Genomic DNA, 24481 nt, shown 5'->3' with positions numbered 1-24481 from the left:
GAGGGCGTTGGACGACCCCACGGGGTGACGGGCTGCACCTCCTCCACGCAGCACAGCAGCACGCTGCGGGGGTGGGGGTGGGGGGAACCGTGCTACCACGGGGAGGTCGTGGGTGGGGCCACGATGTACCTTCCCGTGTGTTTGCAGACCTAGCAGCCCAGCCCGGTGCAAGCTTGCACTCGGTGGGAGAACAAGGGGGGGGGGCAAGACTTGGGGGAGACGGAGGGCGTGACCACGCACCCTCTCCCGCCGACCGTCTGGGGAACGTTCTGAAATGTAACCACCAGTTCTGCGCAGCGCGCGCACCAAAAGCAAAAAAAAAAAAAAAAACAGGGACAACCCCCCACCACTCCTGGCGTTGCGCGTCCAGACCTCGCCACTCGGCCACTCGCGCTGTACCTCCGGCTGCGGCGCACACGCATCCTCCTCCTCCTCCTCCTCCTCCTCGGCAGCCTCGCCGTCGGTTGGGTACCTCGCTTGCAGCGGTGCCCCAAGCGGCCAGAGAGTCTACTGCTTCAGCTTGGGATACCATGCCCAACGAAGAAGCATTCAGCAAGCCCCCGACGCCGTCGGAAGCCCCGGGGGCTCCGCCGCAGGGCAAGGCTGGAGGCTTTGGCAAAGCAGCCGGAGGTTCCAGCACCGGGGGCGGCGGCGGCGGTTCCGGGACGACTGGCACGGGCTCGGGGAACAAGAAGTCCCCGCGACTGCCCAAGTGTGCGCGCTGCAGGAATCACGGCTACGCGTCGCCGCTCAAGGGCCACAAACGCTTCTGCATGTGGCGCGACTGCCAGTGCAAGAAGTGCAACCTGATTGCCGAGAGACAGCGCGTCATGGCCGCGCAGGTGAGTGCCAGGGCCCGGGGAACCGGGGGGCTTGGACGAAGTCCTGCAGCGTGGCCCGCGCCGCGCGGGTCACCCGGCTTTGGGGAGGGACGTGGCGCGCTCTGCGTCCGGCGCGCCCGGGACGCTAACCCCGCTTCCCGTCGGTGGGCTCCCAGTCTCGCCCTCCAGAACATTTGGGGGAGGAGGGAGTTCGGTCCTCCGTAGGGGACCCCACGAACGCCAGGAACACCGCGCAGAGACTCGGCTCCTACAGGTTTGGGGTGGGCTCCCCACTATCTCCAAGGTTCTCAGGGTATCCGAACTCTCCGTGGTTCCGGCAGGGTTCGCTTCGCCACCCGTTGGGGGGGCAGGTGGGGAGGAGGAGGACCCGCTTTTGAGCACGGTTGTGGGGTTCGCCATTATGACTCTCAGTCGCGCAGTAGGGTCTCGGGGTTCCCCTTCGCTCGACGGTACCCGGCACCGCGAGGATTTCAGGGTTCGTCCCTTCGGGAGTGCGGTCTCAAGCCGCCCTCCAGGACAAGTTTGGGGTTCGGCTGTTGAAGGTGGGGCAGAGAGGGGGGTCCCCAAAACCTCCCGCCGTGTTCGCGTTCGCAGAGGTGAGGTCGCTAAGTTCGCACCCCTCGGGGGTCCCGGGGGTCCCCGGCATCGCGCCGTTGCGTTGCGCTGAGACAAGGGGGAAGGGTGCCCACGCGCACCTCACCGTTAGAGCGACTTGGGGTGACGAGGGCCGCCGGGGGTGCCGCGTCCGAAGCCAGTTTGTTCTGGAAAAAGTGCGCGGCGTTCTGGAAAGCTCCGGCGCGCCAGCGTGTTCGGCGGGGCGCACGGGGCGCACGGGCGCAGGTTTCAAGTAGCCGCCACGAGACACGCGGCGCGTCACAGCCATTTTGAACGCACGGGAGCTTCCGTGCGCGCTTAAAACTCTGCACTCTCCCGCCCAGCTTGCTCGGACTGCATTTTAAAGCAGGCGTGTGCTTTTTACGAAAAAAAAAAATAAAAATTAGAAATTTTAAAAGCGCCCGGGGAAGTGCGCGCTTTTTTTTTGGCGGCCGTTGGCGCCTTTTTTTTGTTTTGTTTTGTTTTGTTTTTTTAAAGCTGTCCGCCTCTGGGATAACTTAGTTCGCGTCCTTGGCTTTCTGAAAAAGGACTTTTTAGTGCTCGATAGCAGACATTCCCACCCCCCACACCCCCCCGAAGGTTGCTTCGCCTTTTTAAGACAGGTTATTTAAAATAAAAAGATAACAAATGCTTGCTAGTGCTGTGCAGAGTTCGGTTTCTTGTGTAAGAACGGTGAATAGAACGCACGGATTCCTAGAAAGCCCGTACTCACGACCCGAAAACGAAATGTGTGTTTTAGGTGTTGCGAGTGTATTTAAGAAAATGGTTGTTTTCCCTCCTGGGTTTAAGGCAGCGTGGGAGAAAACACCACACATGAAGTTAAATGGTGCACAAGGAACTTTTGGAAAAAACTTGTAAAGTTACGGCTAGAAAAATCTTCTCGACCCTTAGTTGCTGGTTTAAATATTTAGCGTTGGGAGGAGTAGATTTGGAGGTGACTCTCCCCCCCCCCAAAAAGGTAATATTGATATAACTAGAGGCATTAGGCTAAACTTTGTTAATAGAGTGACTAACTTTGAGAAGGCTGTGTATTAAAAACGACTCCAGGATCATCTTACAGTGTGAAACTATTTTTCCAATTTCAGAAGAGTTGTACTGTACTAGATGAATTTATAATAATTCATGAAATAATGACTGCTCAGTCATCCCAATTTGAAATTGCGAAAAAAAACTTCACTTGAATTTCATCTTAGGTAGGAAATGTGTGAGTCTAACGTAATTGCATCTTTACTCAGTTGCTCCCCTACGTGGTTTTACTAACATTTCCTTAAAAAATGAGCAAATCTTGTGAAGATGTGTTTAAGAAAAAAAAAAAAAAGATTTTGAGGCTTTAAATTGAGTGTAAATACGTGCTGACACACTTCAGAAGTTTGCCGGGATTTTAAAACTTCTTTTCTTTTTTATTTTTTTTATTTTATTATTTTTTTTAAACTTCTTTTCCGACCTAAGCTGTTGGTAGCGTGATTCACTTAATAAAATCCAACATTTGAGTTTAGTCTAATGTTAATAGGTTGTTTTTTTTTTTAAGTTCTTGTTTTGAAGACTCCTGAGTATGAGTAAAATCTACTTTATTTTAATTAGCTGTTTTTAAAGTTTGCACTGCCCTCTCCATGAAGGAATGTAACCGTGTTTTGTGGCTGGTCTTGGGGGGCCTCTAAGGTTCACGGTATACAACTTTCTTATCTTATCCCTTTAAGGGTTAGCTGCAGCCAGGTTAAAAAAAAAAAGCCATTTACTTTCTTCAGTCTTTTTTCCGACCTTTAACGATGTAATTTAAGAGACCACAAGGTGAGGCAGGCGCAGGTGGAGCTTCCTACCTGTGTCAGGCTCCTTGGGGCTCCTCCTCCCTGCTGTGTGCAATCTTGCCACCTGCTGCCCCTCCTCTGTCCCTCCAGCGCCCCCCACCCCTCTACTGGGAAAAAGGGGCTCTGTGCAGTCTCCTCAGCTGGCCCTGCTTCTGCAAGCACACCTTGTTCCAGAATTTTCCAGAATGTTCTCCCAGAATGGGCTGGCCCTTGGAGATTGGCTTCAAATACTGGCTGATTTCTGCTTTGCAAAGGTGCTTCCTGACCCTGAATATCTTCTGCAGGGTTTGGGTGTAGCTCTTGCTGGGGGGGCTGGGGGGGGGGCTTTGGTTCCTGTCCTGTAGTGGCTGCCTGTTTGCCAACCTCCTGTTGGAACTGTGGCTGAGAGAGAGAGAGAGAGAGACAGTGTATGTTCTCCCTCCTCCCTAAGCTGGGAGTGCTCCCCATGTGTCTTGCTGCTTTCCTAACTTATTTCTGGAGATGTGCTGTAGCCCCAATACCTGGACTCCGCCCGCTTTCTCAGCTGGGACTATGTGCGGTTAGAGGCCCCGGGACCTTGTGAACCTGCCGAGGGATGACTTCCGCTCCTGTGTTGGCAGGTGGCCCTTAGGAGGCAGCAGGCCCAGGAGGAGGAGATGGGCATTAGCCACCCGATCCCGCTGCCCAGCGCCGCCGAGCTGCTTGTCAAGAGAGAGAACAGCGGTGCCAACCCGTGCCTCCTGACCGAGAGCGGCAGCTCCTCGCAGCCGCCACTGCCGCCCAGCACCCCAACCACTATGGCCGCAGGTAAGGGATTGCTGCGGAGGCGACCGGGAGGGTGGCAGGGAGGAAGCTGGTGACGTGGTTGGAGCGCGCCTGAAGGCCACCTGCTCCAGAGCTCGCTCACGCCTCTTGACTCCAGTGTCGCCCTGGAGGGTGGCTGCAGTGGCTCAGGGGGTCTCCTAGCCACGGTGGCTCTGACAGAGTGAGGTCAGGTGTAAGGGTTGCCATATTGAGTAGCGCAGTGCCCTCTCATTGCTCGGTGGCCTTGGTGTGAGGGCCTGGGCAGTGTGGTTGTTGCTGGCTGTTGGGGACCACAGTCCCAGCTGCTCCTTGGGCCGTGTGTGCCAAAACCCATTCACTGAATGCATGAAAGCATGCATGAACCTGAGCCCTGGATGGGCCCTTTTTATGCGACACTGCACATGCCCACTCCGGCACACTGAAAGATTTACACTCATGATTAAGATTAAAATAGAACAATTGCGACAGCCTGTGTAATAAAGTTATTTAAAACGTGTGGATGGTTTATTTCTGCAATATTCCACATAATATTGATGTACCGCTGTGGCCTGAGCACAGTACCTGGAACCATGGATGAGGTAGGTATGCTGCTGTGTGGGTACCCAGGAGGGTGCTCACACCTCGAGGTGGGGTGCCACCTGGCCGGGCATCAGCTTTGTGTCACCAAGTGACCAGGCAGCACTGAACAAGGCCACAAAGTTCCCTGGGTGAGTCCTGGCTGCCCAGGCCAAGAAGAGAAGCAGGTACCGAAGGCCACACGTAGGTGGGAGGGACAGAGAGGAAGCTCAGAGTGGCCAGGAGGGACCTGCTGGCTATCTCAGAGCTGGCAGAAGGGAGAGACACACACACGAAGACGTTGCGGGGAGGGAGCGCGAGGGTTCAGGGTCAAGGGGAATGGAAGCACATTCTCTTGTGTGCCTCTGCAGCTGATAGCCTTGGAAAGGAAGCTGGAAGCCAGGAGTGTGAGCCAGGAGTTTGCCGGCTTGGGGACACGTTTGCCCTCAGAGGAGGAGTCTGGGCCCCCCCCCTTGGCACAGGACGTCCATCGGACCCCCACCTAAGGTTGGGATGTGTGGAGGAAGTCAGCAAGCACCCCAGGATTACATACCCCTGGGAGAGGTGCCCGGATGCACATTTGTATAATTACCTATTGAATATAATGGGAGCGCATTGTTCCCACTGATGTGTTATTAGCATTTTTTTTTTTGTTCCATTTGTAACAGGCTGGAATTTCTAGCGGCTTAGAAGGCCATCCTGTGCAGGTGGGAAGCTAGGATTTAAATTAGAGGCAAAAGTTACAGCTGTGACGACAGTAAAACTGAGCGAGCTGGCCTGTCTGGGGTCAAGTTGTTCACCTTTTTACTACTTGATGTTGCCTAGGCCAATAACACATTTAGGAGGTTTTTATGTCCTTGAAATTTCTTAGTTATCTTGCCCTCCTGAACGTGCCAAAAATAGGGAGTGAGGGCTGCTGAAGCAGTAAGGCTGTCGTTCTGCCTCAATCCTCAGTGGATCGGGAAGGAGCCTGGCTCCGAAGTGGTGCTCTGTTGCTGAACAGTTCCCCCAGGAGTTGGAGGTGTGAGATAAGCTGCACCTGCGACCCTCAGGCCACTCCCTGGCATGCCCGCCCCAGTTCCAGGCTCAAGGCCTGGCTGGACCACCACTTCTGATCCTGCACCCCTTTGCAGGGACCTGGGAAAGCCACAGAGCATGGCCCAAGGGCTCCTGCCATCCGCCTGGAGACCTGGACGGGATTCCTGGCTCCCCAACTTAATCCTGGCTGAGTCCTGGTGGCTGTTTGGAAGAGTGAAGACTTATTTGCATCTCTCTCTCTCTCTCTGTTGCTCCTTCTTTCAAGTAAACATAATACATCTTTCAGTAGAGGAAAAAGTTCCTATCATCCTTAGCTAGTTTTTGGCTAAGACTAACTAGATAATCCTTGACTAATGGGTATAAATGAAGGTTTTTGGTTGATTTCGTCCATGACTGTGGAAGGAAGGAACCTTTCGAAGAAATTCTGTTTATTGCTACGACCAGCAGGATCGGCTGTTGCAGCCACACTGTTGGTCTCTGCCCGCCTATTTTGGGGATGCCGAGGGGGACAAAAAAAAAAAAAGAATATTTTTGGGCCATCTATGACAATCAGCAGCAATTTTAGCATTTTGCCTGTAGTTTCCATAAAAAATTATATATATATTTTTTAGTCTGACTTCTGCATCTTTATTTCAAGAATCATCAGCTGACTTAAAAACAGTGTGATGTTTTATTGCTCTTGGTAAATTTGCCCTCCTGTCGGGCTATTGCATCTTCTCCTTTTGCCTCAGTGACCTGTGTTCCCTTAGGTCCCCTGCACTTCCTCTCAGGTCTGCCTGGTCCTGGGCCTTTGCCCTCCTTGCCTGAGCTGTCAGATGAGGGGCTGCATCGTCATGAAGACCCTCCTGCACGCGTGTCCTTTGTCGGGACCTGAATGTTAGGTGTGCTGGGCCCTGGAGACTGACCCCCTCCCCCAGGCCAGCCACCTCCTACCGAGGTGCCCCCTTGCCCTGCCCCTCACCTCCGGCCTCTCCTGTGGCCTTTGGCTTGTTGGCAAGGGTCGGCTATGTTTGTACCTGCCAGCAGCCTTTCCAGTTTCAGCACCAGGTTTCTAAGTGCCTGAACGCTTCACAGATGATTTGGAAAGGGAATAGCATCCCAGTGTCGCTTCTGTGTCATGTTTATTTCCGCCTGCTGCAGAGGCAGAGTGATACCCGGACAGGAGCAGAGATCATGGGTGTTCAGATGTAGCCCAGCAACACTGGCCCGACGAGGCTCCGTCACATCTCCCCTGTGAGGGTCAGGGGCCAGCACACTTGAGCCATCGTCCGCTGGTCCTCCAAGGTGCATTAGGAGGAAGTGAGGTTGGAAGTGGAACAACCGGGACTCAGAGCAGACGCTCAGATGAGGAGACAGGCTGAGGCAGTATCTTAACCTGCTCTACTACAACACCCAGTCACTGCTGCCCTGTTCCAATCCTCTTCCTTCCCCTCCCGCCCCCCATCTAGTTTTTACCAGATAGGGCCAAGGAATGAACTGTTGACAACCAGTCCTTTCCTTTCTTTTAGAGTGGGTTTAGGTTCACAGAGAAATTGCAAAGAAGATCGAGACTCTGCCTAACTTCTGGCATTATGCACCAGCTCCCCTCTGCCCAGAGCCCTGCCAGGGCTGGCACCGCTGAGCCTGCCCTGCCACAGCCTCCCACCCACTTTCCAGAGGGTCCCTTCTGGGTGGTGGACACGGGTACTGGACAAAGCTCCTGGAAGGTGGACTTAAGAGATAAATGTAGTGCAAAAACAACAACCAGAAAGTGGAATCTATGCATGTTTTTGGTTATATGTATTTTTTCATAAAGTTCCCTAACGTGCATGAATATTTTCACATTCCGAAAAACTGACCAAATCTTTGGAAAACTGTTTCCATCATTATGGTGTCACAGAGGATGATTCTACTTAAAAAAAAGCAACCCTAAAATTTCTCTCTGGGTTTACTTTTAACATAACATCTCAACTTTAATTTTTGTCATTTTCCAACACTAAAGAAAACTATCCCACTGAGCGATAAGGCAGTTGAATTGGGAGTTTGTTTTGGAAGGATTCTGGCCATTTAACATGAGCTCTATTCGCCTACACCCAGATTCCTCGGTTGCAAGTGGAAGGTTAGGAAGGAGGTGATGGGAGGTTTGAAAAAAGCCTTTACTCAGAAGCATTCTGTTTTTAACTTCCAGTGTCCAAAGAAATTTCTAGAACGTCCAACATGCTTCCTTAAAACAGAAGCAATACTTGGTGGCTCTGAAGCACGAAAACACTTAAAAATTACATCAATCATTTTGGTAGTCTATTGTTTTAAATAACGTCTCATTCTATTTTATTGCAAGGGTCAGCTTCCCTGTCAAATGTGGTTTAATTGCTACGCTTGAAATTGTCTGTATAATATAACAATACAGAATAAGTAATCCACTACTCTACCTAGAAGAAAAATCTAGATTCTATCCAGTGTTGTAAAAATACCGATCTCAGAATTGCAAGTTAATTTTTTTTATAAAGATTTATTTATTTTTATTGGAAAGCCAGTTATACAGAGAGGAGGAGAGACAGAAGATCTCCTGTCTGATGGTTCACTCCCCAAGTGAGCACAATGGCTGGAGCTGAGCCAATCCGGAGCCAGGAGCTCATCTGGGTCTCCCACACGGGTGCAGGGTCCCAAGGCTTTGGGCCATCCTCAACTGCTTTCTCAGGCCACAAACAGGGAGTTGGATGGGAAGCGGGGCCGCTGGGATATAAACAGGCGCCCATATGGGATTCTGGCGCGTGCAAAGCGAGTACTTTAACCACTATGCTATTGTGCCGGGCCCTCCAAGTTAATTTTATGATTGACCATGTAAAAGACTTTAAGGGTGGGCCCATCATCGTAACTTAGCGGCTAAAGTCCTCGCCCTGAACGTGCAGGATCCCATATGGGAGCCAGACCTCCAGCCATCAGAACGTAAGCGTGTTGGTGTTGGGTGCCATTTTGTTTTGTGTTTGCTAAACACATCTGAGGTTTTAAATGTGAAAAAATTCAAAGCTGATTCTTTTTTGGAAGGTCTAAGGTCTAATTCATGTAGCTTAAAAGTAGTGTGATCAGAATGTACTGCGTTGTTCTCGAGAAAGTTGGCAGAGAAGTTCAGGTAAAAACCTGGATCTGATTTGGGAACATTTTTGTCTCTACCTAAGATGAATCAGATGAATCTTGGGCCCCTCGGTGGTCACCCCTCTTCTGCTCGTCAGGGCTGCCTTAGGCAACCACAGTGTATTCTCTGTGTATCTCTTGGCCTGAGCTTTTCAGCTCAAGGAACCACCTGTTGTATGGAGTTTCACATCTGGGTTCTTTCACTGCACCTGCTGTTGGCACGGTTTACTCGTGTTATAGCATGCCTTGCGTTTTATATTACTACTCCTTTTGCTTTCTGAGTAATGTTGCAGTGCAAGGATATGCCACGTTTTTGTCTTATTGTTCCCTAGGAGGGTGACAACAGGGCAGTGTCAAGTTTGTGACTGCAGTGAGCATGCATGCACAAACTCTTGCCAAGAGAGAGAGGTGTGGTTCCTTGTGTGTGTACCCCAAGGAGTGGGCTGGCAAGTCTTCCAAAAGTGCTGTGTTTAACCTCTTAAGACCTTGCCAGATTTCTCATCTGCAGGGTAAGAGGGTTCTAGAACATTCAAACCTAACTTTTTCTTCTTTAATAAATACTAAGTGTTGTCATCAGGCAAAGGCACACATAGTTAAACCCCACTGGAAAGTTCTTTGATAAGTTTAGACCATGATGGATTTTTCTAGATTTCCATTTTATAGGTTCTCGTTCCGCATAATGAGAATTAGCAGTGAAAGAAGCAGTGTGGGAAGGTGGGAATATGAAGTCTTCAGGAAGACAGACAGCAGCCTAGGTTACTGAAAGCAAGGGCATGGGATGCTGCTGGCCTAGACATCGGACTTGGGATTCCCGACAGCGGAAGCCCCTCTTCCGCCGAGGGAACGGGAGCGTGTTGAAGATGGACAGCTGCCCTCTGCGTCTCCCTGGGGAAGAAGGTGGCAGTTCCTGGCACTCCTGGAGCTTGGTGTTGTGCCCATGGGGGGAGGGCAGCCTGGCAGCTACTGCTGTAGGAAACTTGGGGAGTATCAGAGATCTTTACCCAGATTTTTGCCCTGGCCTGCTTCCCAGTACGCCCCTGGAGTTCAGGAACCCTACATTCCTGATGGTCCTCACGCTTGCAGTGTCTGTCTTCCTAATCGTCCCTCGGCCACCTTGTTTTTTTTTTTTTTTTTGTGGCTTTTTGGCTTTTCTGTTGTTTTAATCACTAACATGTTTTTTTTTTTTTAAGTTTATTGTAAGTGCTAAAGTATACATCATTCCGAATGTGACATTTAAGTGGTTTACTATTGTAGTCATTTAAATATTTATTGATTCATTTGGGAGGTTCAGAGACACTCCGCCCATAATCAGATTCCCTTCCCAGACACCTGCAACGGACAAGGCTGGGTCTGGGCCCAAGCCAGAGAACCAGAAACTCTGGATGATTTTCCACAGCTAACTGAGCCTTTGCCATCGTGTCTCAGGATTTGCATCCGGAGGAAACCGAGCTGAATCTCAATCCCGGGCCCTCAGCTGTGGGACATGGGCATCCCGGGCAAGGTGAATAGATGGATTCTGTCAGTAGGTGCAGTGGGAGCTGGGCTTGGATGACAGTGGACCCGCCCCTGGGGAGAAAGAACAGCTAGGCCGGGCTGGGCCTGGAAGGGGCAGACACCTGGATGGAGAGCCGTGAGCATGGGTGACGGAGTCCTGGCAGGGTGGAGATGTGCTGTAGCCAGGGGCGGTAGCGGTAGGCAGAGAAAGCAGGCTTGGGATGCGAAGTTCATAGTGGAGATGAATTCGAGTGTCACTTTGGTGGAGACTGCCAAGGGTGTTGCATCCAGAGGGTGGCTGCCACGTCCCTGCCAGGCCTTAGCTGTTGTTGTCCAACAGGTGCACTGGGTGAGAGGCCAGCAGAGTGATGTGTCTACCCAGTCCCGGAGCCCGAGACCTGCCCTTAGACAGAACGGGCTCTGTAAATGTGATGACCAGGTCAAGCCCTTCCCAGGCTAGCTTGCCTATTGGTGTACATCCTTGCGATGCGGGGGCCGTTCCTGGCATCCTTACTGTTAAGGTCCATGGTGACTGAAGTTGTGCTTTTCCTCTCACCGCTTGCTGTTTCAAACCAGGACACTGAGAGATTGGCCGAGTGCACACAGCAGTGACCAGAGGAATTCCCTGGCCAAGTCCTGCTCACTGCTGTGTCTCCAGGCGGGCAGAGAAGTCGGCGTCACTTCCTGTTTCTGCTAGGCCACGAAACAAGCCACGTTCAGATGGTGGTGGAGGGCCTGGCATGGTAGCCTAGCAGCTAAAGTCCTCATCCTGCATGTGCTGACATCCCATATGGGCGCCAGTTCTAATCCCAGCGGTCCCGCTTCCCATCCAGCTCCTTTCTTGTGGCCTGGGAAGACAGTTGAGGATGGGCCAAAGCCTTGGGACCCAGTTCCCGTGTGAGAGACCTGGAAGAGGTTCCTGGCTCCTGGCTTTGGATTGGCACAGCTCCGGCTGTTGCGGTCACTTGGGGAGTGAATCAGCGGATGGAAGATCTTCCTCTCTGTCTCTTCTCTTCTCTGTATATCTGCTTTTCCAATAAAGAATAAAACGAATCTTCAAATGGTGGTAGAACAGCAGGATGGATGCGAGTTCTCTGTTCTTCCAACTCCTGATCCTCTCCCAGTCCAGCTTTAGACATCAGCAGATCTCCAGTTCAAGACCTCAGGGACGACTCCATTTCAGAGTCATGGCCAGGAAGGTGCATGGTCACACTAGGTGAAGACTGAACTATGACATGGCTGTGGCTGATGGACGGGAGTATGTGCTATCTACTTAGATATTCAGTTCACTAGCTGCTCCTCTTTTAAAAACATAGCCATTCAGGCAGAGAAAGAGTATCTGTTGACTCCCAGCTGGCAGCCGTAGCCGGGGCTGGGGCCAGGCCAAAGCTGGAGGCCTGGAACTCCACCCAGGTCTCTGATGTAGATGCAGGGGCTCAGGTACCCGGACTACCTTCTGATGCCTTCCAGCGTGCCTTAGCAGGGAGCTACCTCAGAAGCAGAGCAGCTGGGACCTGAATTAGAACTCTGAATTTCTAAAATTGTGATAAATTTATAGGCTTTTTTTTTTATTGTGTCTATTTGGAAGGCAGAGTTACAAAGAGAAGAAACAGAGAGAGAGAGAGAGATCTTCCATCTGTTGGTTCACTCTTCAAATGGCTGCAACAGGCAGGGTTTGTACCAGGTCAAAGCCAGCAGCCAGGAACTTCTTCAAGGTCTCCCATCCTTGTCTCCCATCCTTGGGCCATTTTTTGCTGCTTTGCCCAGACCTTTAGCAGGGAGCTAGATGGTAAGTGAAGCAGCCAGGATTTGAACAGGCATCCATATGGGGAGCCAGCTTCAAAGGCAGCGACTTCATCTGAAACAGCTGCCAGCCCCTTCCTGTTACAATTTTCCAGTAGCATCCAAGGACTCTGCGATTGGGAAGCTACTTCAACTAGATACGTAAAGTACCCTCAGCCCCTCGCTGCTCCTCTCAGTGGGGACAGAATCGCACAGACAGAAACCACCAAGCCCCATGTAGCTGCCTTAGAAGTCAGGGCCGGGCGCATGGTTCTGTTGGAGCGCGAGGGTGGGTGCGACTGCTGACACCCCCTTCAGGAGGAAAGCCATATACCCTGGTGGTGGGTGCAGGTGCATGAATCCAGAATCACAGCAAAGCAGGAGCCGTGTAGGCTGGCACAGTCCTGGTTACCAAGTGGACAAGGGAGCTGATGCTGCCCCTGGCAGCTGAGCCCTTGGACGGCGGTCGCTGCTGCATGACGATGATGCTCGGTTCTCTTACCCCTGGCGTCCTCAGCTGTTATCTGGGAGATGGAATTAGGAGTTACAGGGGAAAGAAGTAAGATTAGATCAAAGAATCTTGTGCCTTTGAATCAGGGCCCCCCCGGGGGGGGGGCAGGAAGGGGCTTTGGGGTTGTGGGTTTGGGGTTCCACTGTCTTCCTCATGAAACACCTGGGGGTTTGTTTTTCTTGAAAATATCTAGATAAGCTTCAGATGTACGGCTTGCAAAGAAGAAGCGCCTATAAATGTCTGAGAGAGGAAGAGGTGATTTACGACAGCCGGCTGGTGTTGGGCAGCCAGCTCCGGCTCACATCTGGGGGCAGGGGGAGACTGCTGAGGGCTGAGATAAACAGCGCGTAATAAGGGTGATTAAAAGCAAGGGAAAACCCAAGCGTGATAACGGGGTGATCAAGCAACACCGTACAGGGCTCACCTGAAGCCAGAACAGCCCGAGTGACGCGTGTGACACATCTGGGCACGCGTGTGAGCTGTGGCCTTGGGATTGCCAAGCGCACTGTGTCCCATGCCCCCAGAGGATGCCGTCGGTTTAATTGCCAGCCCAGGTCTTGGGTTGGCGGAAGTGGTGGTGGTCTTTGCAAGAGGACCCGGGCTGAGCCACTGAGTGTCTGCCTCAGAGCAGGTGCTGTGTAACCTAACTCGCGACTGATGTCCTCGCATGATCTTTACAGCAGGCTCTGCAGGGCAGGAAGTACCCTTTCCATTCAGGAGGAAACTCAGGTTGAATAGCTCGCTCCCACTGGCATGAGTGGCAGTGGTGGAAGTGGGACTCAAACCCATGCCATGCCATGCCATGCCATGCCATGCCTTGCCTTGCCTTGCACTGGACCCGGTCAAGCTGTTGGCTGAGGACATGATGGTGGGACTCAGGGCCTGGCCAACCTTTTGTGCTCAGGTACCAGGAAAAGTGAAGTCGTTGCTGTCCAGGGCTCCCTTGCTTGAGAGGTAGGGGTGTGTGTGTGTGTGTGTGTGTGTGTGTGTGTTCCAAGTTAGTACGTGTTGTATGATTAGAAATTCAGTTACGTCACAGGTTTTAGCCACCTTTGCAGTTAAGGTGCGCTCTGAACAGTGTACTCGTAATTCAGATCACCACACCCCAAAACTACATAGAACTAACTGCTCGACAGGGATACCAAGCCGAGATGTCCAGCTCTCCTGTTATTGCAAGAGGGCTTGTCCAACTTATTCCCGTTACTCGGAGTGCAGTTCCCACCACGTTTCTTGGGGTGCCTGGCTGCAGGCGGCTCCTCTGTTGAGAGGTGGGGCGTCCAGTTTGCTCTCTCAAGCTTTCGGGGTTACTGTGGACAGCAAGGCAAAGGCCGTACGCATCCTGCCATTGTACATGACATGAGGGCAGCTGCCGAGGCCGGAAGCGTCATTCCTCTGGGTGACCTGAGTTAGCGGAGCCGTTTCTGCTGAGAGCCCGACGCAGTCAGTGGTGGAGACGGGCAAGGTGCCATCACCCAAAAGCCAGTGACAGGTGCCCGGGAGGAGCAGGACAGGACGCACTTAGTGGATCTCAAGCATATCCCACTGCGTGCCACCATCACTGCCTCTCCTTTCCCTTTGCATGCCATGGGGACCACACTGGATTCCTTAGTATGAGATCCATGGTGTGTGTGGCTTAGGGCACTGGTGTCTCTTCAAGTGTGCCCATCCTGTGTGCTGTTCTACTGTGGAAATACCTTCCTCCTTAGGGGCGGGTGTGTGTGCCTCTGTGTGTGTGTGTGTGTGTGTGTGTGTGCCTTCTGTAAAATAAAGAGCTTTTTGTTTCTCCCCTGTGCTGTTGGTCATGTAGCAGGCTCATGAATTTCTCCGAAGTCATCCCAAGATTCCTGTAAACTGTAATGATTTGACTCCGGCCGTATTTCTCCCAAGGTCTGCCGTCTCGGTTACTTGGAAGGCTACTCCTCCCCTCTCTTGTTTTCTTTGATCTGTAATAATTGGCTTACAGCTCTCCGTGTTTAATCTACAGGGGCTTGGTTTGTCCTCCTCCCTCCTCCCCATTTTTTTTTTCCGCTTTTCCAGTCCCTGAGAATTTAATAATCTGTTTCTTATGACTTTCCAGTTTTTCTTCTGGGCTTGTATTTTTTGTCGCACCGTTAATAGCCTTTCCTCCTGTGCCTAGCCAGCTGCTTTATTTTAGCTGTCACTGAGCGTCTGCCCTGTCTATTTTTTTTTTTTTTGACCTATACTAGAAAAGTCCTGTATGTTCCATGCCAGCGTTAGGCTTTCTGCTTACAGACTCAGTGGAACCCGGGACACCTGTGAGTGCCTGAGGGATGACATGACGTGCATGGGAATGTGCAGTTAAAAGATGATGTTTATTTTGTGGCGCGAAGTAATTTTAAAAATCCACGCCTAGCTTTCCCATTTGTATGTTTCTTTTTTTTTTTAAACAACTTACTTATTTTTCTTGGAAAGTTAGCTATATAAAAGAGGTGAGACAGAGAGGAAGATCTTTCACGCACTGATTCAGTCCCCAAGTGACCGCAATGGCCAGAGCTGCGCTTATCTGAAGCCAGGAACCAGGAGTCTCCTTGGGGGTCTCCCATATGGATGCAGGGTCCCAAGGCTTTGGGCCGTCCTAGACTGCTTTCCCAGGCCACAAGCGGAGAGCTGGATGGCAAGCGGGGCTGTAGGGATCAGAAGCAGTGCCCATATGGGATTTCAGCGTGTGCAAGACGAGGACTTTAGCCACTAGGCTATTATGCTGGGCCTGTATTTTTCCTGAAGATACCACATAGGCATGGATTTCAAAGCCCTTTTTTTGTTTCGGTTTTAATTTGAGAGTCTGAGCCAGCTGTGAGCCCTGTTCACCCTCCAAGGCCACAGCACCCAGGGCTAGGCTGACTGAACTCAGGTTTAAGGCCAGAGCCGCCACGTGTGGGGCACGGGCACAGCTAATTAAGCCATCACCGGCTGCTTCTGGTATTCGCTAGCAGAGAGCTGCAGTTGGGGGTAGGTTGAGACCACCATCTCTCATCCCCTGGTGGTATCTTCCTTCCTAGCCCCCAGAGACCTGCCTTGGAGCTCAGATCTCTTTTCCCACTAAAACTCATTTGGTCTTGTAAGCATTTTTACTGATTGTATTTGAAAGGTGGCGAGGCGTAGATGGCTAGACAAAGCTCCTCCACTGCTTGCTTCACCCGTACCCTCCACAATCGAGACTGGGTCTGGCTGAAGCCAGGGGCCCAGAACTCAGCCTGGGTCTGCGTTGCAGGTGGAGAGGCCCAAGGCCGTGAGCCATGCCCTGCTGCCCCAGCTTGCAGAGCGGCAGGAAGCTGGACTCTGAAGCCGAGCCGGGACTCCGACAGAGGCCCTCGGATATGGGTTTACATGTCCCCAGTAGCTGCTTCTCCGGATACCCATCACGCACATGTATCTTTTACTTGCATGTTGCCTGAGCTCTTTTGAGTCCCCGCATACGACAGATGATATAGTGAGCCTGTGCCTCAACAGCTGGACCTCTGGTTCATTCCAAATGAACCAATTAGTTGGATGTTGGAGAGGTGTTTTTTTTGTTTGTTTGTTTGTTTGTTTCTCATAGGTTGTCTTTGCTTGGTCAAACCACTGTGACCGCATAACATGGAGGGGGAAAGCTCCTGGTCTCCCACACAGGTAGCAGGACCTATATCCTCACGCCATTGTCTCCTGCCTTCCCAGGAGCATTAGTGGGGAGCTGGCTACAAAGCCTGGCTGGTAGAACTTGCCAGAACAATGCTAGGCATTGCAACAGTGGCTTAGCCTCTTGTGAATCACATCAGCCCCAGGTTGCAAACGCTTAAAGCTATATTTATCTTCGAAAACGGCCCAGCATTTTCATCTTCATATGCGAGGGGTCTGTGACCTAAGAAATAATGAGACCTGGGACTGACACAGTGGCTGCATTGGTTAATCCTCAGCCTTTTAAGTGCTAGGATCCCATATGGGTACCGGTTTGTGTCCTGGCGGCTCCACTTTCCATCCATTTTATGCCCTGGGAAAGCAGTGCAGGATGACCCAAAGCCTTGGGATCCTGCACCCATGTGGGAGACCCAGAAGAAGCTCCTGGCTCCTGGTTTCTGATCGGCTCAGTTCCAGCTGTGGCAACTACTCGGGGAGCACACCAGCTGTCTCTCTTTCTCTCTGTAAATCTGACTTTTCAATAAAAATAGATATTTTTAAGAATACATTTATTTGAAGTATGTACGAGGATACTTTTATTGGAAATTCAGATACACAGAGAAAAGGAGAGTCAGAGAGGAAGATCTTCTGTCCATGTTCACTCCCCAAGCGGCCACTATGGCTGGAGCTAAGCCGATCCGAAGCCAGGAGCCCAGAGCTTCCTCCAAGTCTCCCACGTGGGTGCAGGGTCCCAAGGCCTTGGGCCGTCCTAGACTGCTTTCCCAGGCCACAAGCAGGGGAGCTGGAAGGGAAAGTGGGATCGCCAGGATCAGAACAAGTGCCCATATGGGATTCCGATGTGTGCAAGGCGAGCACCATAGCCCCTAGGCTATGACAGCAGGCCCTTAAATCAATCTTTCATTTAAAAAGACAGTAAGGACAAGGGCCGTTAGTCCTTGTCTCACACGTGCCATTTCTCTCCTTATATATTCCCCGCCTTTTTTTTTTCTGTCCTTGTGTGAGTCAACAGAAGGCAGAGAGCCTCGTATGCAGGGGATTTCAAAGACTTGCTGAGGTGATGTACTGCCCACCCATTCAGCAGTCTGAAGCAGTGCGTGCTGTGGTCCTAAGTGTGTGTGTAAACACTGTGGTGCTGCTTTGCCAAGACGCCTGCACCCGTTGGCGGTTGCTTCTCCCAGCCTCTGGCAGTGTTCGCCTACGCTGCGTGTCTGTAGATGGGCCGATTAGGACATTGTCCCGTAAATGGAACCCTACAGTCTGTGGCTTAGACTGATGTCTGTGATATTCACGTGCTAAGAACAGACCGTGCTGGGTCAGGCCGGCTCCAGGAGGCGCGCACCCCATCCGGTCTCTCCCTAGGGGGCGCCAGGAGTCACTGCCCCCTGCACCTGTTAGCAGGAAGCCGAACTAGAAGAACATGTAGGATGGGCTTCATTCACTGTGTTTTAATACATGTCTGTATTTTTAAAAAAATTATTGAAAAGGCACAGAGAATGAGACAGTGAGTGGTTTATCCCCCAGCTGCTGCAACAGCCTGGGCTGGGCTGGCTGCAAGGCAGGAGTTCAGAACCCAGTACAGGTCCCCAGCAGTGGACGGCCAGGATCCAGCTACCTGACCGTGGCTTTCTGCCTGTTGGGGACTCACTCCGCAGCAGGCTGGACCGCCGATCTAGGCACTGTAATGGTGAGATGCTAGTATCCCCAGGCATGCGCTTAGCTGCACCAGATCTAGAACTTTCGGATCATTTTTATAATTCCCCTTTTTTTTTTTAAACATCTGAATAGCTTTTTTTTTTTTGAAAGCACACAGGCTAAGCCCCTTTAGGGAGTGTGTTAGCCCTCACACATGCCCTCAGTTCTTGCCTGCGTGGTACATCGGATGTTCCTGGTCACAGGGGCACCAGAGTGGAGATTTCCGGCTGCCATGACCAAAGGGGCCATGGCAGCTAAGGGGGATGGGTGGCAGAGTGGAATTCCTTCCTTAGCAAATGGATGGATTCCTTTTCTTTTGATGAAGATTGATCTATTTGAAAGGCAGAGATAGCCAGAAAAGAGCCAAGTGAGAAGGACCCAAGTATGTGAGCCATCTACTGCTGCTTTCCCAGGCTCCTGAGCAGGGAGCTGGAGTGGAAGTGGAGCAGCCGAGACTTGAACTGGTACGCTTAGAAGGTGCCAGTGCAGCAGGCAGTGGCTTCATCCGTTGCACCACAGCAGTAGCCCTGGAGTGTTGGGGTTTCAACCACGTCCCTCCATTTTCATGTCCCAGCCACTCTATCTCCCATCTCTGAAGTCTCCCATTCACCCTTACATTTTAGAAACCTCTTGAAGAAGAAGAAAGCAAAAACAATTTCGTCTTAAAACCTGTGTATTTATTGGAGTGTGTGCCTTCTTGTTGCACAAATAATGACCCTTGTGTCATTGTTAATTCTGAAAACAAAACAAGACAAAAAAAAAAAAAGCCCTCTGTTCTCTTGTTCTTCGAGAAGTCGTTGTTTCTGGGGGCTGGAATAAACCTTGAAAAAGCTGGGAGAGGCTGCTGCCCACAGCGGCAGATGCCACGTTCTGCCCAGACCTGGTGCATGGCTTGGCAATACAGAGCTTCCTTCATGCCTGCTGATGGCCTGATGGCTTGGTTTCTTTCTCTTATTCTTATACAGAGCTCTTATTCACTCCCCAGATGCTCACAGCAGCCGGAGGAGGTGGTGTGGGAGACAGAATCAGGAACAGGGTGTCCTGTGGGGGTGGGGTGGCTGGTGTCTAACCCCTGGAGCCACCATTGCTGCCTGCAGCAACTGGAATTGACAACTGAGCTGGGATTTGAACCCAGGGTGTCTGATGTGGGGTCTGGGTGTTGCAACCAGTGCGCTGCTGCCTGTTGGCTTTGGAGTTCAAGTCCTCCTGTCCCATAGGTTGCTACCCCACCCTTCCTCCCAAAACTATTTTGATAACTATTTTGAGTTATCATAGTGGTTCTCGATATTTGTGATTTTGGGGGATCTCTCTCTCTCTTTCCCTCCCTCTCTCTCTCTCCGTCCCTCCCTCTCTCTCCCTCTCCCTCCCTCTTCCTCTCTCTCTCTTTCTCTCTCTCTCTCTCTCCTTCCCTCCCTCTCTCTCTCTCCGTCCCTCCCTCTCTCTCCCTTCCTCCCTCCCTCTCTCTCCCCCTCTCTTTCTCTGTCTCTCTTTTGATTTTGAAAATCAGAGGAGAGAGATCTTCCATCCGCTGGCTCCAGACAGCTACATCAACCAACACCGGGCCAGGTTAAAGCCAGACCCCAGGAACTCAGTCACTTGAGCCATCTGCTGCTGCTTGTCCCAAGCCATTAATCTGGAACCGAATTTGGAAAAGGAGCACGCAAGGCATGAAGCACTACTGGCGAGGTCCTGGCGTGGTAGGTGCTGCCTGTGCCAGCTGTGCCCCAGGAGAGCTTTTTGAGAGTGGCAGGTGTGAAGTGATGTGCAGACCCCAGAGCTCTCAGGAGGACAGTGTAGAGGGGCAGGGCTGTAAGTGGTTGGTGGCTGGATGGAGAGCTTGTACCACGCGTCTCTCGTCTGCTTGCCCACCTACATGACTGATTTAACAGTCCGCAGTCCTGCAGGCCCAACTCCGCTGGTAGCAGCGGGTGTCTTGCTGGGTACCCAGTAGAGTTCCCGGGCCTCACCTCCACAGCTCCCTTGCCTTGAGTGGCACGGTGCTGTGACAGATGGGGCTGGCGGAAGCAGGCTCAGCCATGTCCTGCTGTATGACCCTCTTGCTGGCAGGGTGAACTCTTCGTGCTTTGTCCAAGCAGGTGTGCCTCCCACTCCACGGCACAGTAGGGCCCCTGAAGGAGGTGAGGAGGGCAAGATTGGGGGTGAGCATTCTCTGCCCACGTGTCCAGCCAGTGGTCACACCCCCCTTCATGTTCTTCTCCAACCCTAATGTTGCAAACCCTGCAAGATTTAAATCTTGAAGAGGGGAGTGTTGTGGCTTGGTGGGTTAACCCGCTGCCTGAGTCTGGCATCCCTTGTGTGCGCTTGTTGGAGTCCTGGCCGCTCTGCTTCTGGTCCAGCTCCCTGCTAATGCACTTAGAGAAGCAGCAGAGGATGACAGAACCACGTGGGAGACCCACGTGGCTCCTGCCGTGGCCTGACTCAGCCCGGACCGCTTGGCAGATGGACCAGTGAATGGAAACTGTCCTGCTCTCTAATTCTGCCTTTCAAATAAATAAATACTGGGGTAGGGGAAGCCTACAAAACCTAAAGACTACACTTCCGGATGTGGCACTAGATGGTTCTAGAACCAGTGTTTTAAACCCACAGGGAAGCCTTCTGTCTGTTTTTAATCTAATTTCAACGTAATTTCTCTTCCCACTACAACACACACAAATGTGGGAGAGTATATATTGGATTTACGATTTAAAGTTTCACTGTTCTATTTCCAGCTCTTCTCCATCCTAGTGTTTTAGCGTGACGCAATTACGCAGCCAAACCAAAGAAAAGGGAGGCTGTGGGACTCCAGATAATTCCGTTTGGGTCCCCGGCTCCCACACAAGGGAGAGCAGGCTATGTTTTATATATCCCCTTTCATGGAGCAGAAGTGAGGCTCCCTGGAGGTGAGTGAGGTCAGTCCAAGTGGAGGCCCACGGATAGGCTGCCGGCTGTAGCTGTCCCGGGGAAGTTCTGCAAGGTCAGGGAAAGCTTCCCTGGCCGGTGTTGGGAGAAGGAGCTGGCAGCTGTTAAGTGCGGCCCTGGAGGTCACAGACCAAGCTTGGAGAAATAATTACACATGGTAATGGGCAATTACAGATAATGGCCTTCCGGGGGTGGCAGAAAATCCAGCGCCCCACAGTCCCAGCTGCAATGAACACTGAATAGCACATTAACTTTATAGCAAGCGAAAAGTTCAGCCGCCTGGCTGCAGCACCCTCCTCTGCCACTCCCACCCTCCTGAAATGCCAGCGTGGTCTTCCTGAAGGGAAAGGCTCCTCCTGGCTGCCCCTCTCACCTGCAGAGTTAAATCAAAGAGGAGGGGTGGAGCTGGAGAAGGCAGGGTTCAGGCCTGGCAAGGGCTGGGCTGCAGCATTGCGCCTGGGGGCACGGGGGGGGGGCGGGGGGGTCTTCTAAGTGCAGGTGGTTCCCCTCCCCTCCCCAAGCTGTGTCTTTGGAGGGGTGAGCAGTGGTTTGCTTTCCTGGCCCGGGTTTGCAGTTGACATTTAAAATAGCCCCGTCCTGATTGCCTGGTGGGAGAAACACACTGTTCTGTGCCTCCTGATTATGCCTTTAGGGAGTTGTATCATTCCAATTGTACTCAAGGCTACTCGGAGTTGACCTCAGAGCCGGCCGGGAGCGTGGGGTCGTGCACAGCCCGGCCTCCAGTGGCACCCCAAGGATGAGCTTTTGGAGTAAGGAGAGCTTGGCGCAGTCCCTTGTTAGCCCTCTGTTGTGCGGCTATCCGATGTGTCTTCTTGCACATCGCCCTCAGCTGGCAGAATTAGCGTGCTCCAGTGAGGCACGCAGAGGCCACCTGGGTTTCCCAGGGGGCATAGAAGGCGGCAGGTGTCACATGTTTAAGCTGTGAGCCAGAGCTGTCAGATTGATGTTTTGCTGCCCAGTGGTACTGGGGAGATACCAGAGCCTGCTTTGGGGAGGAAACGATTCGAGCTTGCAGGTAAAACCGAAGGTGCCCAGAAACTTCACGGCTAACAGTTTCGCATGCCTGCAGTTGAGGCAGGCAGCTTTCAATCAGACAGTGGGTCCCAGTACGCCTGTGCAGACATGAGCCCACGAGACAGACAAATCTCAAACTTTTGTAGTTGTGGATCCCTTTAGGGTCATGTGAATTTTTTTGATAACTTTATATAATATATAAAAAAGGATATATTTATCTATCTATTTGAAAGGCAGAGTTACAGAGGAAGGGAGACAGAGAGACGTTCACTTTGCAAAAGCCTGACATGGGACTCCAACCGGCACTGGTCAAGGATGCCAGTATTACAGACTTAGCCCTCTGCAATATACTCTGGCCCCAAGTTAAAAAAAAAAAATAATGAGTGAGTGAGAATGGCCTTGATTCACGTGTTTGTAAATCTTGCGTGCGCGTGGCTTAGTAAGATGCATGTGGGTTTGTGTTAGCTGTGATTTCTGTCTCATGGAAGCTGTGATTAAAATGCAAGAAAAAAAATAAACTTCTTATTAGAAAAAGAGTTGGAAAGGGAGAGGAGTATTTTATTAGCCTACTCAGATGGTTGTAACTATTCTTGACTACAAGACCCGAACTTAGCCGAGTCTTAATGAATTGAAGTGTGGAAGCCGACTTCATGCTTTTCCCTTTAAATGATGCTGATTATGACCTGGAGGCTTTCAAGTTGAGTTGCTTTCTTTGATGTTACAGCCTCATCATCTTGTTCATTTGCAAGAAAATATCCCACAGCTACCCCAGCCTCGGTCCCCCGTTTGCCTTCCAAGATGGGCCATTCTTCTGAACACAAAAGAGTAGTGAGCGGGGCTCATCCTTCTGCTGCCCGCGTGCCTTTGCCAAAGCTGCCACGGCTTGGGCGGGCATGTGGCATGGCTTTCTGAGTGAGCCCTGCTTCCCTTTGACTCACACAGTGTGAAAAAGGCTGTGTGCTCCGAGATAGAGATTTAATCAAATTACTGGGGGTTTCTTCTCCCTCCTTCTTCGAGAACATCTTGAGCAAAACTGACATAAATGAAAAAAAAAATTCACATGCTTTTAAGATTGATTTGAAAGAGGCTGTGTTACAGAGCAGGCGAGAGAGATTGTTATCCTGTGGTTCACGCCCCAAGTGGCTGCAGGAGCTGAGTTAGGACCAGTCGGGAGCTTGCAGTTCCTTCCATCTGGGTCTCCCACCGGGTGACAGGGTCCCAGGCACTTGGTTCATCTGCTGCTGTTTTCCCAGATCCATTAGGAGGGAGCTGGGTAGGCAGTGAAGGGGCCGGGACTCAGTAGTGTAGCAAACTAATCCTCTGCCTGGTGGCACCAGCATCCTAGATGGGCACTGGTTCGTGTCCCGGCTGCTTCATTTTTGATCCAGCTCTTTACTTATGACCTGGGAAAGCAGGATGGCCCCTGCGCCCATGTGGGAGACCCAGAAACTCCTGGCTCCTGGCTTCCGATGAGCTCAGCTCTGGCCTCTATCTTCTCCTGCTTCTGCAAAATCTGCCTGTCAAATGAAAATAAATAAATATATATTTTTAAATCTGCCTGCTGTATTTTGATTGGGTTTCTAGCCCGGTATGGTCAGCCCAAATGTGGAGTTCTGTGTCCCTGAAGCTCTGTATCCGGCACCCCCTGTAGCATGGGAATCTCTGAGTTGGTGTGAGAATGGACTCAATTTGGTTTTATGAGTGCCTCAGATCTGACTCTTCGCCCTAGTATGAAGTTTGTGTTGGGGGTGTGTGGCCGGGCATCCTGGTGTAGGCAGAGGGAACAGGAGTGGGGCTTCCATCAGCATCAGCATCAGCGTGCCTTGGGGCTTGTCTCTGCCCTGCCAGTCTGGCCAGGCCCAGGGAGGTTGTCCCTCGGGGAGGACCAAAGAGTCCAGAGCTGTGGGCGCCCTCCAAACTTAATGCTCTTCCCACCCACCTCCCAAGACCTGTTCCGATTGCTGGCAAAGAAGTGTAAGCTCCTTGAGGCGGGGCTGTACTTCTGTTTTGCATTCTGCACCCCGTGGGACCCTGGGGTCGTGGTGGTCTCAGCTCAGCCCCCTTTCAAATCTAACAGCAGGTGTTCGCCTTTTACCTTGCTACATCTCCCTGATGGATAGCTTTGATGTGGTTGTGCTCAGCCTGTTCCTTTAGGCAACAGCCCTTATCCTTGGAGGGACTGTGGGACACCCCACCTCCCTGTGAGCCAAGTGTGCGCCAGTCCACAAAAGCCACCTTTGGATTCCCTTTGTTATTCATCTTGCCCTACGCAGAACAGACTCATTCCTGCAGGGCCAAACCGTGTTAAAAGGCCACAGCCACCACCCACACCTCACAGCACAGCTAGGACCTCAAAAGCAGGGACCCAGCTGTCCCCTGCACCCATTTTCCGTTGGCTCATGGCTTTGAGCCACCTATCCTTTTGTGCATTTGTTTTCGACTCCTTTTCTTTCTAAGAAGCTCTGTGGGATCAGGGACCAGGTTCTTAGTTTTCAGAGGTGCCAGACAAGTGGCCTGGCACATATTAGGTGCTCAGGAGAGGGTCCTGCATTGAGCGTGATCCGAGTGTGTGTCTTGTGCACAGTAGGCGCACAGGAGAGGGTCCTGCATTGAGCGTGAGTCCTGTGTGCCTTGCGCACAGTAGGTGTGCTGAAGTTCCTGCC

General features: G+C 51.7%; 1 protein-coding gene across 1 annotated transcript in view; it reads left to right on the top strand.

Moving 5' to 3' along the window:
• The first annotated feature begins 530 nt into the window (after positions 1-530).
• The window catches only part of DMRT1 (doublesex and mab-3 related transcription factor 1), a 76482-nt gene continuing 52531 nt past the window's right edge, over positions 531-24481 (top strand). The window contains exons 1-2 of the mRNA XM_040988747.1: positions 531-842; positions 3862-4048. Coding sequence (XP_040844681.1) covers positions 531-842; positions 3862-4048 — 499 coding nt within the window. The remainder of the gene's footprint in view (positions 843-3861; positions 4049-24481) is intronic.

The sequence above is a fragment of the Ochotona curzoniae genome, unplaced genomic scaffold (assembly GCF_017591425.1).
Source record: "Ochotona curzoniae isolate NIBS_2020 unplaced genomic scaffold, NIBS_Ocur_1.0 contig_50, whole genome shotgun sequence".
NCBI lineage: Eukaryota > Metazoa > Chordata > Mammalia > Lagomorpha > Ochotonidae > Ochotona > Ochotona curzoniae.
This window is presented reverse-complemented; position numbering and strand designations above follow the sequence as displayed.